This window comes from Echinops telfairi, unplaced genomic scaffold (assembly GCF_000313985.2).
Source record: "Echinops telfairi isolate 266 unplaced genomic scaffold, ASM31398v2 ScPeMD7_29;HRSCAF=101, whole genome shotgun sequence".
NCBI lineage: Eukaryota > Metazoa > Chordata > Mammalia > Afrosoricida > Tenrecidae > Echinops > Echinops telfairi.
In genome coordinates, this window is record NW_022103926.1 from 2,800,010 (window position 1) to 2,812,301 (window position 12,292).

Genomic DNA, 12,292 nt, shown 5'->3' on the forward strand with positions numbered 1-12,292 from the left:
GGCACCCACTGCAGCAGCAGCTAGGGGCAGGGGATGGGCTCCAGCACTCCGCACCTAAGGGCTTTAGGCAGTTTCCAGACAAGCTAGCAAAGGCTCAGGTGCATATGCGCCCTCCCAGCCTGAGGGTGGGGCAGTCAGGAGAGACTCCTTTGGATAGACTCCCCGAAGGCCTGCCCTGCTCCTCCCCTGCAGGGCCCAGACTGGGGAGCTGTCCCCAACCCTTACCAGGTGCAGGAGAACTCGCAGGGCGTCCCGGGCACGCTCAGGGTGCTGCAGGATCTCCGTGAGGGCTTGGCCGATGAGGGAGGAGGGGCTGTTCAGCTTCACATCGCTACCAATGAGCGTGAACCCTGTTGGCAGCACGGGGTCCTCAGTGCTGCCCCGGGGGCACCCAGGGCAGGGCTCATGCTGCAGATCACTGACTCGACTGGTCTCCCCCAAACCCACCCACCATCTGGTTGAGCTTCCTCCTCTGGTGTCCCCTGCGCTGGCCTGTCACCTCTGAGGCAGGGGGCCTCTGTCCACATGTCGCCCCTACTGCCAGCACCACGGGCCAGCTGCCTTCGGGAGGGTGGCTTAAGGGTAATGGGGCAGCACTGCCACAGAATGTGTCCCCTGAAGCTGGGACATTCGTCTGTGGCCAGAATAAGACCCCTTTCCAACCCCACCACCTCTACAAGCAGATGGGGAAGATGAGGGCTGGGTTACCAGGAGCCTTGGTGCACGCCCCCCTCCCCTTACTGGCTGGGGTGTTTTCAGAAGAAGCGCATGGGTGTAGTTCTGTCTTGTCCATTAGGCAGGGCAGAGCTGCAATTGAGGTGTTCTCAAGAGCACCTGAGGGGCAGGCGGGGGGCAGGGCAGGGTCCCCAGCAGCTGTGGTGGGCAAGGGGCTTCAGAAGCAGGCTTCCTAACAGCGCCCGCAGCCGGCCATCCTTCACAACGGGTAGACCTCATGCTGCCTGCGACACCGAGTCTACGCCTCACCGACCCTCCTGGGTGGACAGACGGGAGTCATACTCACTCTGAGGACCCCTGCCCCATCCTGCCCACGTGGCTCTGGTCTAGACTGGAGCTTGTGAGCAAAGGGCCCTGACACAGCACCCAGGGTGCACCCCGGGGTAAGCATGGCAGTGTCTCTGCTCGCTGCCAAGGGACCACTTTTAACCCTGGGGTTGGCCAGCCAGCAGCGACCCTCCTTTCCTGCAGCCCTCCTGGCCCAGCTGGAGGGTGTGCGCGCACGGAGCCTCTCCCGGCCCAGCTGGAGGGGCGAGTGTGCACAGCGTCTCTCCCGGCCCAGTGGGAGGGTGAGCATGCACGGAGTCCCACCCTGCCCAGTGGGAGGAGTGTGCATGCACAGAGTCCCACCCTGCCCAGTTGGAGGGTGTGTGTGCACAGTCTCTCCCGGCCCAGTTGGAGGGGTGTGCGTGCGCAGAGCTGCTACCTGCCCAGTTGGAGGGGTGAGCGAAGAGCTGGCTGCTCTGCACGGCCTTCATGGCCTCCCCCAGGGCTGCACTGGCCTTCAGGCCGCTCAGCAGGGACGAGTAGAAGGCGTGGACGAACATCTTGGAAGCTGCCACAGGGACGGGCCAGAGAGACACCAGCACACACTGGGCCCCAGCCGCCAGGAAGGCCCGAGTCAGGGCGATGACCCCATCCGCCGTGACCTTGCTGTTGGCCTCCTGGGAGGCACCCAGCAGCACCAGCTTGGCGGGGAGCCGCAGGTCCAGGATGTCGGCAGCCGTGAGCAGCAGCTCCTGCAGGGGCGGGCAGTCGGAGACGCTCTCGGCGTCGCTGGCATCGTCCTGCACCCGCAGGGACTCGGGGATGGTGTAGGGGTGGCCGAAGGAGCCCTTGCTGCCGGCAGGCGTGCCCTCCGAGTTGGGCGTGAGCACCAAGGCTGACAGCTTCCAGGAGATGTGGGTGGCGAAGTGGACGCACTCGGCCTGCGTCAGGGCGCTCGTGACCCGCTCTTTGGTGACCATGCTGCCCACCAGGGGCTGGCAGCCTAGCAGCTCGGACACCATGTAGGCTTCCTCCTCGGCCGACGGCATTGGCCCCCACAGCCACCTGTCCATCACTGCCGCCGGGAGCTTGGGGTTGCCGATGACGGCCGCTGTGGATGCCGAGCTGGTGTAGGCGGGTGGGCTCTTCCTCAGATGGGGCTGGGAGGGGAGAGCAGGCACAGGCCGTCAGGCGGCCACATCCTGGGCACCCCGCCCCTCTCCCCAGGGACAGTGGAGACCCCGCGCCTGGGCAGTCTGGGGCTTGGTAAAAGATGTAACAAATGCCTGCCACTGAGTCAAAGCGATCAACCCCTGTCGGTTTCCAGGCCGTCTATGAGGAGCCCACAGACTCGGAGCCCACAGACTCATTTTTGTCCCTGAAGTGGAGCAGCTAGTTGGTTTTGAACCGCCGGCCTTGTGCTTAGCAGTCTAACACAATACTGCACCAACAAGACTCCCTAGTCTTGGGACCAGATTAGGGCAGAGGTGGCTGTGGAGGGACCACCCCTAGGGGTGGAGCACATGATCCCTCCCAGCCTGGCCTCTGCCAGCCACCAGACTGCTTCCCATCGCTCACTGGCCTGTGGGCACTAGTCGCAGGCCGGGGTGCTGAGGGACAGCACCTCAGTGCTGGGTGCGCAGCGGGGCAGGAGCTCTGGGGTGGGGAGAGGAGAGCCATACCTTGGCGTGCTGGCGGAGGGAGCGGACGGCAGGCACGGCGATGAGCGTGAAGCGCTCGTACAGGTACTCGTTGGAGGCGCTGCCCTTCAGGAGCGCGAAGGGGATGAGGTAGAGCTCCCCCTCCAGGACCAGGACCAGCTGGCGGTGCCGCCCCACGGGGCCACTCGAGTGCATCAGGCCCTGCAGGGAGTGCGGCCGCTCAGGACGGCGCAGGCACCAGGCACGGCCCCTCCCCTCCCTCCCTCCCTCCCAGGACAGAACTGCTCTCGGCTTTGGCTTCCCAGTGTTGGGATAGCAGACCGCCTCATCTTTCTCCCGAGGAGCAGCTGGTGGGTTTGACTACTGACCCTGTGGTTAGCAGTCCAATACTTAACCCACTGAGCCACATGAAGGCAAGCTAAGCATGACATGACGTGGGAATGAGTCCTCTACTGGAGTGGGATTCAGAGCATGGAAGTTCTGGAAGCCAGGGTGGCAGCTCCTGGAGGGGCGAACTGGACTTCTGGTGGTCTTCTGTGGAGAACGGCCCTGAGGAGGCTGTCCCACTGACTCCCTCCCAGGTGTCAGGACACCCAACCCGTGCTGTGACACCATCGCTCCTGCAAGGCCACGGGACTCCCATGCTCCGGGTCGCTCCCCCAGGTGGAGGAGGAGGCCCTAGAAATCTGCATGGTGCAGTGAAGTGAGGCCTGTGCAGATGGCTCCAGCCCTCCTCCCAGAGGAGTGGTTTCCCTCCTGGGTCCCAGCAAGGGCATCTGGGGCGGGGGCGGGGGCAGAGCCCAACGAGAGCCTCCCCCCTCCTGCTGACCCACTTTCCCTAACAGGAGGGCCGGCTCCCCCAAAGCGGCTGTTGGAACAATTAGAAGCCAATGTGAGGCGGCTCAGATTGATCTGGGACTCCCCGTCAGAGCAGCTGTCAGTGGCACTGCGTCGTCCTCTAGTGTCCACAGGGCAGGGTGGCACTGCAGCCGTGAGAAGAGGCAGAAAGGCCAGGCTGCTCTCTACCCATCCCTCTGCTGCCCTGAAAAGGGGGTGCTGAACCTTGGAGACCAGCTTCTTGGGGGAAACCCCAGACCACCCTGGGGCTCGGGCTCCTGATCAGATTCTGAGCTCCAGTATGCGAGGGGAGCTGCTGCTCTGTGTCTAGACTGCTCCCCACCCCACCCCCCACACTCCTGCCCCGGGTTTTCCTTGAGTGCTGTGGCTGCATTCAAATACGTGATGCCCCAAAGGCAGGACGTGTAACCACTGGGGCTAAAGCATTACTATCATGGACACTGTGACTGGCCAGTGAGATGGCTTTAGTCCCTGCAGCTGGGCTTCTCCAGGTCTTAGTGAACTGGGCACTGTCCGGACTGTTTAGGCTATGTCTGCAGACCTTCCCCTGAAGGAAGGTCAAAATACCCACTGCCGGTCAGCATGAGCCCCTTCGCATGTCACAGGACAGCCACCACCTGCCACCTCATCAGGAAACGTCAGGGCCGAGGACCCTGGGCACCGTTCCTGCCGGGCAGCACCTCCTGAGGCTAAGGGCAAGGCTGTGGGGGCAGGTCCCAAGTGACCCAGCCTCGCTAACTGAATGGCTACGCACAGGCTGGGCGGGGCGACATCCCACTCACCGCAGGGACTGGTCACTTCCTAACCACAGCCCACCGAGGCCTGCATCTGCTTTTGGCACTGAGACCCCGTCTGTCTCAGGCCCACGAGTGTCAACTGCAGGTCCCCACACTGATCTGGCATACTGGCTGGCCCCTTTGGGACAAGAAACGATGGCAGCCCATGATTCGGGATAAAGTCCACCAGGGGGCAGTGTCGCCCACCTGAGGGAAGAGGGGTGTAGGGACGGCAGGACTTACCCCTTCCATGGGCGCAATGAGCAGGTCGTAGAGTGCACGGAGCGGGGGTTTGGAGAAGGGGCTCTGCCTCCGGGGGAGAGAGGATGTCCCATCCTTGATGGGTGATACCGAGGCACTGAACAAGCTCGGCACGCTCTGGCAGCTCCTGGTGAGAGAGGCCTGCCCTTAACCATGGTCGCTGCCTGCAGGGCTCTGTCTGGAAGCCCACCCGCCAATCTCCCGGGATCCGTCCATCCAGGTAATGTTCCCACCACTGGGGGTCTCGGCGGTGCCTTCTACAGATGTCCCTCCCAGTCCAGCATCCAGTGTGGGGTCAGTGCCTTGGAGCCCCACAGGGCATTTCTACTCTGTCCCACAGGGTCACTGTGAGGTGGAGCTGACCCCACAGCAGTGAGCCTGTGGGGTGACTGCACGCAGGCAAATGTGAGGACCTCCAGGATCCAGCACAGCCCCCCAGCTGGAGAGAGACCAGCGGCCCAAACGCATCACTGCTGGGGAGTAGACTCCGACTCACTGTGGCCAGGTAGGGCAGAGGGGGATGGCTCCCACTGGTTCCCGAGACTGTCCGTTTTTTTCCTTTGGAGGAGCTGTGGATTTGAACCCCTGACCTTGCTGTTAGCAGTCCAGGGCTTAACCAGACAGTGCCCATCACAGTGCAGCAGTGCTCCAGGTTCCTGGCCCTGGCCCTCCAGCCGGACGCCACCTCTGGCTGCACTTCTGCTCTGGAGAGGCCTTTTCCAAAGTTGCAAGACCCAAACTACCGACTCAGGGCTTCCTTTGCAGTAGGAGGGCCTGGCTGTGAGCCAGCAGGGTCTCCTGTCTCTCTTAGCCGCTCTGCCCGACGGTGGCCTCCACTGGAGGGGCTGTCCCAAGATGACAGATCCGGGGACAGTGAACCAACTGGCCAGAAACCAAAGCCAAGTGTTACTGAGGGTCCTGGGGTCCTCCAGAGGCACAGGTGTGTGTGTGTGGGGTGGGTCTGGGCCTGCCCTGCCTCCACCACCCTCTGAGCCACAGCTGCTGGAGGTGGGGTGGGGGTGGGGGTGGGGGGTGCCCTGCAGTCATGTGTCACTCCTTCTCACCCCATTGCTGGGTGCAATTGTCCAGAGATGGGTATAAGCCCTGGAGCCTGGGCACCGTGAAGGTGATGTAAGGGAGCAGTGGCCCCTCTGTCACCAACTGGCTGTGACTCTGGGCGAGGCGAGGCATTTTTAACTCCACCCTCACCCCCGGCCACAGTGCCGACCCTCAGGTCCTCAGTGGATGCTTTTCTTTAAGTCATTTTATTGGGGCTCTTACAGCTCTTACAACATTCCATACATCCATTGTAGCAAGCACATTTGTACATATGTGGCAATCAGCATTTCTGAAAAGTTTCCTACTTGAGCCCTTGGTATCAGCTAATTTTCTCCTCCAGCCCCCAAGAGGCTGCCTTTCCGACAGTCCATCCCCAGGACTTTCTTTCGAGGTGGTACCGGGCGATGGAGCCAAACCTCCAACTTTCTGGTTCACAGCTGAGCATGGGGCCTCGTGTGCAGAACAACCAGGCCTAGCTGAAGTCCACAGAAGTCTTGATTTCAGAGAATGAAATAGAACACTTAGGCAGGCCATCAGAGCTGGTAGCTAGTTCAACCTCACCCTCACCACCAAGCTCCAGTCCTGCCGGACTGGGAGCAGTTTCACTGGCTGTCACCTGCCTGGGGCACATGGTGCCCTGGCACAGGCCCTGCCCATGGTGAAAGCTCTGTGCTGGGGCCTTCTTCCCTGGGGTGGCTGAGGAGCGAAAGTCCTGCTGAAGGGCCAGGGCACCCTGGGCTGCTGGTCCCAGGACCATAGCTAAGAAGTGGGGTGTGGGGAGCAGCCTGCTCCACTGTCCTCTCGCAGGGGTTTGTAGATCCACGGAGTTACGGGGCATGCATTGTTTCCAGCTCTGAGCGGGGAGGGGCACGGAGCCCCAGGAGGGGACTCTGACTCACCTTGCAGACTGAGGCTCAAAGAGGGCAATAGGCCTGCAGGAGGTCTGCAGGTCTCACAAGCCCTACAGCAAGGGAAGGAGAGGGCAGCTCTGGGGTGATCCGGCCCACTGGCCTGGGCTGCACCACCTCAGAACGCCGGCAGGTGGCACTAGCTTGCCGTTCTCGAATCTATCCCTTTACTGCCAGGGGACTGAAAGCTTGGTCAGCATCGGTATTAACTCGCTCCTCAGATGGAGTTTACGCATCTGCTTCTGCAGAAACATTTGTTCTCTCCAGGAGACAGAGGTGGGGTGGCCAGGTGAGAGAGGGCACTGCTGGGCTCTGAGCTGCCAGGGCAAGACACCAGGGGAAGGGCTGCAAGCAGCAGGCAGCATCTCTGCGCCACCACAAACCCTGGCCGCCTGCACACACAGACACCCCTCCCCACCCCCACCCCCTTGGCTCCAAGGAGCCCCCTGTCCGAGTGTCGCCTGCCCAGGTCCAGGGCGAAGCTGCGCCGCCCCCGCCCCCCCCTCCCCCCAAAGTGGAGGGGTTTCAGTCTAGACTGCAGCAGCTGTCCCAGCAGGGCTCCAGAGGAGAGGGTCCAGGGCACCAGGTGGACACACACACACTGGTTTCCCCGACTCTCAAGGATGGAGAGTTAAATGAGCAAACCAACAAATCCCATTAGCTGGGCCCAGGACCCACCTATTGAGGGGGCCACTGGCTCTAAACCCACAGTGCTCTACAAGGGGCCCTGGTGGACACAAAGGGTTAAGCCATTAAGCCTTGGTGGGCAGCAGTGCTCTCCTGGAGTGGGCAACCTAGCAAGGGAGGTCTGAGCTCAAATGCGTGTGCCAGAATGCTCAGTCCGGCAGGAACGCAGGTCTGAGCCCACGGCTTCTTGGAAGGTCGTGTCCCTTCCCAGCTCTCTCCTAGAGCCCACTCCTGTGCTCCTGAGGACACAGCCCCGGAGGGGCGGGGACTCACCTCTCAGGACATGCCCTCCCCCACTGAACTTTTCCTTGTGATCTGATGCAAGTGTACAGAGCAGACAGGCCATTCCCACAATGTAACAACAGCCCTCCTTCCTGGCCCTGCCTGCTGAATGTTCTCTCTGGGCAACGTGTCCCCTCGGGTCCCCTGAACTCGTGCGTGCCTCCCTGCGTCCGTGCATGTTACTGTTTACCTTCTAGCCGAGCCGCTAAAGGGAGTTCAGAGTTCAGTTCCACGGCCACAATCTCAAAGCTGCCACCAGTCCAGCCGACCGGTGCACCTGGTCTTCAGGTGAGGGCTGAGAGGTCTTTGCACTGTGTGCCCTGCTAGCGTCACAGGCATACGGCAGCACCCATAACCACATGCGTAGAAACGTCTCTATCAAATTTGGATGCACATGGGTGGAGCCCCAGTTGCTTCCCCGCACCTGTCCATGTGGAGCACCGCCGTGCAGGGCTGGGGACAGGGCAGTGCCACATCAGCCACACCTCCATTCAGGCTGGGGGTCAGGGTGAACAGGCCACTTTCCTGTCTCCTCACCTTCTTGGGCTGCTCTCACCATAGGTGTGGCCCTGGTGTCAGTGAGGCAGGATTGGGCTGGGGGTCCTGCACCACTACCCCATTCCCCTCGCAGCCAGGCCGTCAGGGCTGAAATTCCACGGGCTCCCTTCTTCCCACCCAGCCCTGACCTTGATGTTCCAAGTCCCCTCTGGGGTCTTCCACATCTGATGAGCCAAGTGTTCAGAGCCCAAGGGGAACATTAGTTAGCCAAACCCCTGGTATTCAAGTCGCCAGGGGTGCCTCCATCCAATGTCAAGCCAGAAGTCTGTCCCCCCACCTCCGGTCCCTGGCTCACCTGTTGAAGAGGCTGTTTCGGCTCACCATGCGCAGGAAGCCCGTGGGGTCCGTCACCGAGTTGAGCTTGTTGTTCATCTCTTCGAACTGCTGGTCCATGAGATCACCAGCCTCGCTCTCTGTCTCACTGCTGGCACAGGCCCTGGGGGACAAACACAGGGATGGGCCCATCAGAGGAGCCACGGCTGCGCCCTGGGGCCTCTGGCCACCTGCCTGGCAGGCGGCCCCCACTGTGTTCAACTCAGGACTCTGTGTGATGCTCCTACCAGAAGGATTGCCCACCAGTGGACTGAAGCCTCAGGACCACACTGATGCCCTGTGGGGGCCTGACCTTTCACCCGTGGTCCTTCCTGGCCACACAGTTAGCTACACACACAGCACCTGGCAGGCAGTAGAGACACCAGGTGGAATTGCCTTATGGGTGAGATGGCTCTCATGAGCTCCATCTTACACCTGGGCAGACTGAGGCCAGACAGAGCCCAAGACCTGAGGTCTTTGGCACCGACACCCCCTCCCTCATAGACACCAGGCCTCACCCTGCCAGGGTTTGGTTGGGGGACAGGGTGCACACACGAGAAGCTAGAGAAACCAGGACTTTCTCCCAGTGGGAAGAGCTGAGAAGTTCACTCCTTTCCCGCCCTCCTGGAGGGCAGAGACCCTGGTAAATAGCACACCCCAGGGACACATCTGTCATGGGGACGGGATGGCCTCCCAGTGCTGCTCTTGGGAAGCAGTGTCGGTGGCATTATCTTGCAGCTCCACTGTCTGTCTGTCAGCCTCAGGCACAGTAGCCGTGGTGTCACAGGAGACTGCCCACTCACAAACAACCCGACACTTGCTAGAGGCGGCACCCGTCACCAGAACTGGGCCCTCAGGCTCAGGCTCAGCTCGCTGCCAGGCTGGGGACATGCGGTGCCTGTGGCAGGGCCTTTCCCACCTTGCACAGCCACCCAAGGTGCAGGGGCTGGGGGCTATGGTGGTTCAGAGGGAGCACGAGGCAGCCAGCACTGGGGCACCAAGACGCTACCCTATCCGGGGCGCAGAGCAGGGTCCTGGGACTTGAGACACTGGAGAGGCATTTGGAAGGGTAGAGAGGGTCTTTGCGGGAGATGGGACAGTGTGGGGCTTCCCTCAGGCCTGGGAGATGGAGGAGAGGGTGAAGGCGGAGGGCTGCCCTTTGGGAGATAATGACCTGGCCCAGAGTGGAGAGTGATGTGCACATGGGGATCTCGGCCAAGAGAAAGCAGGGGCATCTTCCTTGAGATGATACTGTGTGGGGGGAGGTCAGATGCTTACAGCCATCCTCCCTGAAGACAGTCAGTCACCAGACCAAGGGGTGAGCCTGCTCCCTGCTGCTGGGGACAATGGGCTAAGGCTTGAGACCATTAGCTTGGTTCCTGTAAGTGGGGTTCACACCCTATTGATAATGGTTCCTATGGAGATCCAGAGAACAGGTCAAACCAGCTCAGTAAAGCTGCCATCCTGTATCTAGGATATGCCCATCTTGCCACATGTATACCCCCAATCCCTCCTATTCCTATGGCGTGGATACCCCTAAAACACCCCCTTCCACTACTGTGTTACCTATAGCACAACCCCCAACGTATGTCTTCACCTGTAATTAGTGGGCTTGCACGCCCCCAAAGGTATATAAGCCTCTCTCTCTCTGCTCCTCCCTTGACCTCTCCTCGGCTCCCTCTCCTCCCGTTCCCTTTCCCCTTGTTCTCCTTTCCTTCCCCCTCTCTCCACGTGGACCACCAAGCGGGGCTGAGGTGAGCGTGCTACCATGAAATGTGTCTGACTCCATTAGTGCAATATCTCTTTTATCTCTCATGCTCTCGATGACTAATACAATATATATATCAACCATACAATTGTGCTAATTAAACCCACAATTCATGGTGTGGGGGCTGGACCCCCCACCTCATACCACAACGCTGCCCCCGTACTCCTCACCAGCCAATCCGAGACACTCAGTAGTTCCCCACCTTAAACCTGCCCCACTCCTGATCAGCCTTGATATATAAGGGTATGTTCATTTTAAAATGGAATTAAACCAACAAAAATCTGCTGCTACCAGTCCCAGGAAAGGAGTTCTGAGACATCAGATCAATGCAACGGTCATGGGCCGCTGCGTCCCTGCATCCCGCCCCGGCAACGCGTTACCCAGCAGGTGTATGTGGTTAGAGAGCAAAGGCTCCTTGTGTGTCCTTGTCCACCACTTTCAGTACATTCTGCCCAATGGCCTGGACACCCTCCCTGGTCTCCATCATGTCCCTTGCCCTCCAGCTTTCTAGGATTCTGGCTGAACGGGCCTCCCCACCCCATTCTGCTCTTGGCCACTGGGGGCGGTAGAGGACTCTGCTCCCACTTCTGGACTTGGCACTTGCCCACTTGGCCAGATCCTTGCTGGACCCGCCCAACCCTCTGCATGGGGTTGGCGGAAGGCTGAGGCCTCACTCATTACAGCCCTGGAGAGCTGCGGGAGGGCAGTGAGGTCTGGGTCCCGAGTCAACCCAGATACACGGATATCCATCACACTGACCAGAGGCCGGCTCTAGACTGCTGCTTCCCCCATGACAGCCCATGAATCAAGCGTGGCGTCCAGCCAGAGCTCATCACAGCTAGGACGGGCTGGGATCAGGGAGGGTTTTTATGTGCAAGCTGGCCTCCCCACCCTGAAGCTCACACACTGTACCAGGCTTTGGCCATTGAGCCACCCCTCTGCTGAGGCGGCCTTCCTGACGCCCAGTCCACCCCTGCCTCCTCGCGTGTGGACCATCCACCTGGCAACCCTGAAGCCAAAAGCCATGGGCCAGGAGCCCATGTTCAGGATCTGACCAAACCAACCTCTCTGCCATCGAGTAGATTCCAACACAGAGACCCAAGGGACAGGGTAGAATTTCCCCAGTAGGTTTCCAAGGCTCTTAAGTCTTGACAGGAGTAAAAAGCCTCAACTTTCTTCCATGGAGCAGCTGGTGCTTTTGAACTGCTGACCTTGAGGTTAGAAGCCCAACCTATAGCGATTATAGGTAACCACTGAACTACCACGGCTCCTTTTCAGGATTAGACCAAAACTAACCCAAACTCACTGCCATCGAGTCGATGCGGACTCATAGTGACCCTGTAGGTCAGGGTAGCACTGCCCCTGCAGGTTTCCAAGACTGTAGCTCTTTATGGGAGTAGAAAGTCCTGCCTTTCTTCCGAGGAGTGGTTTCAAACTGAGGACCTTGCCGTTAGCAGTCCAACATATAACCACTACATCACCAGGATCAGACCAGAGGTGGCCAAACGCCCCTCCCTACAAAGTTCTTGACAGCGGAGGAAACCTAAGACAGCAGCAACTGTTTGCTGCCCGCTGTGACATCACTGTGAGCAGCTGGGCTGTGGGGAAGAAGCACAGGGGACCAGACGTGGCACTGGCTGGGCTGTCTAGGACAGCTGAAACGACCCCAGGGCCACTTAGCAAGTGAACCAGAAACTAAAGGCCTAGGACTCTGGGAATACGGATCTGAAGGACTTCCAACACTCCCCAGGTGAGCCGCCAACAAGTCCCTGGCTGTGGGCACCGACTGTTCAGCGTCTCTTCTGATTCACGGGACCCGCACGGGTCGGAGGAGCACTGTGTGCCATGGGGCTTTCACTGCCTGATGTGTGTGTGTGTGTGTGTGTGTGTGTGTGTGTTGGGGGGGGATGATTGCCGCTGCTTTCCTATGCGGTGCCCTTGGGTGCACTCATATCTCCAAGCAAGCATGCGAGCTGGTTGTACCACCTGGGACCTCCTGTGATCATCCAAACCAACCAGACTCATCCCCACCCATAACCACCTTTGTGGGTTTCTGAGATGGAGCCTTTATGGGAGTGGATAGCCTAAAAGCCTTGTCTTTTCTCTGAGGAGGGGCTGGTGGGTTCAAACTGCTGATCTTGCGGTTAGCAGCCTAACTCA

General features: G+C 60.0%; 1 protein-coding gene across 1 annotated transcript in view; it reads right to left on the reverse strand.

Annotated features, from left to right (window-relative positions):
* TTC28 (tetratricopeptide repeat domain 28) overlaps positions 1 to 12,292 on the reverse strand; it is a 669,495-nt gene that overhangs the window by 9,116 nt on the left and 648,087 nt on the right. Inside the window, exons 13-17 of the mRNA XM_013007879.2 lie at positions 8,348 to 8,488; positions 4,541 to 4,685; positions 2,685 to 2,864; positions 1,442 to 2,162; positions 120 to 350 (exon numbers count right to left, since the gene is read on the reverse strand). Of these exons, the coding sequence (XP_012863333.1) occupies positions 120 to 350; positions 1,442 to 2,162; positions 2,685 to 2,864; positions 4,541 to 4,685; positions 8,348 to 8,488 (1,418 nt within the window). The remainder of the gene's footprint in view (positions 1 to 119; positions 351 to 1,441; positions 2,163 to 2,684; positions 2,865 to 4,540; positions 4,686 to 8,347; positions 8,489 to 12,292) is intronic.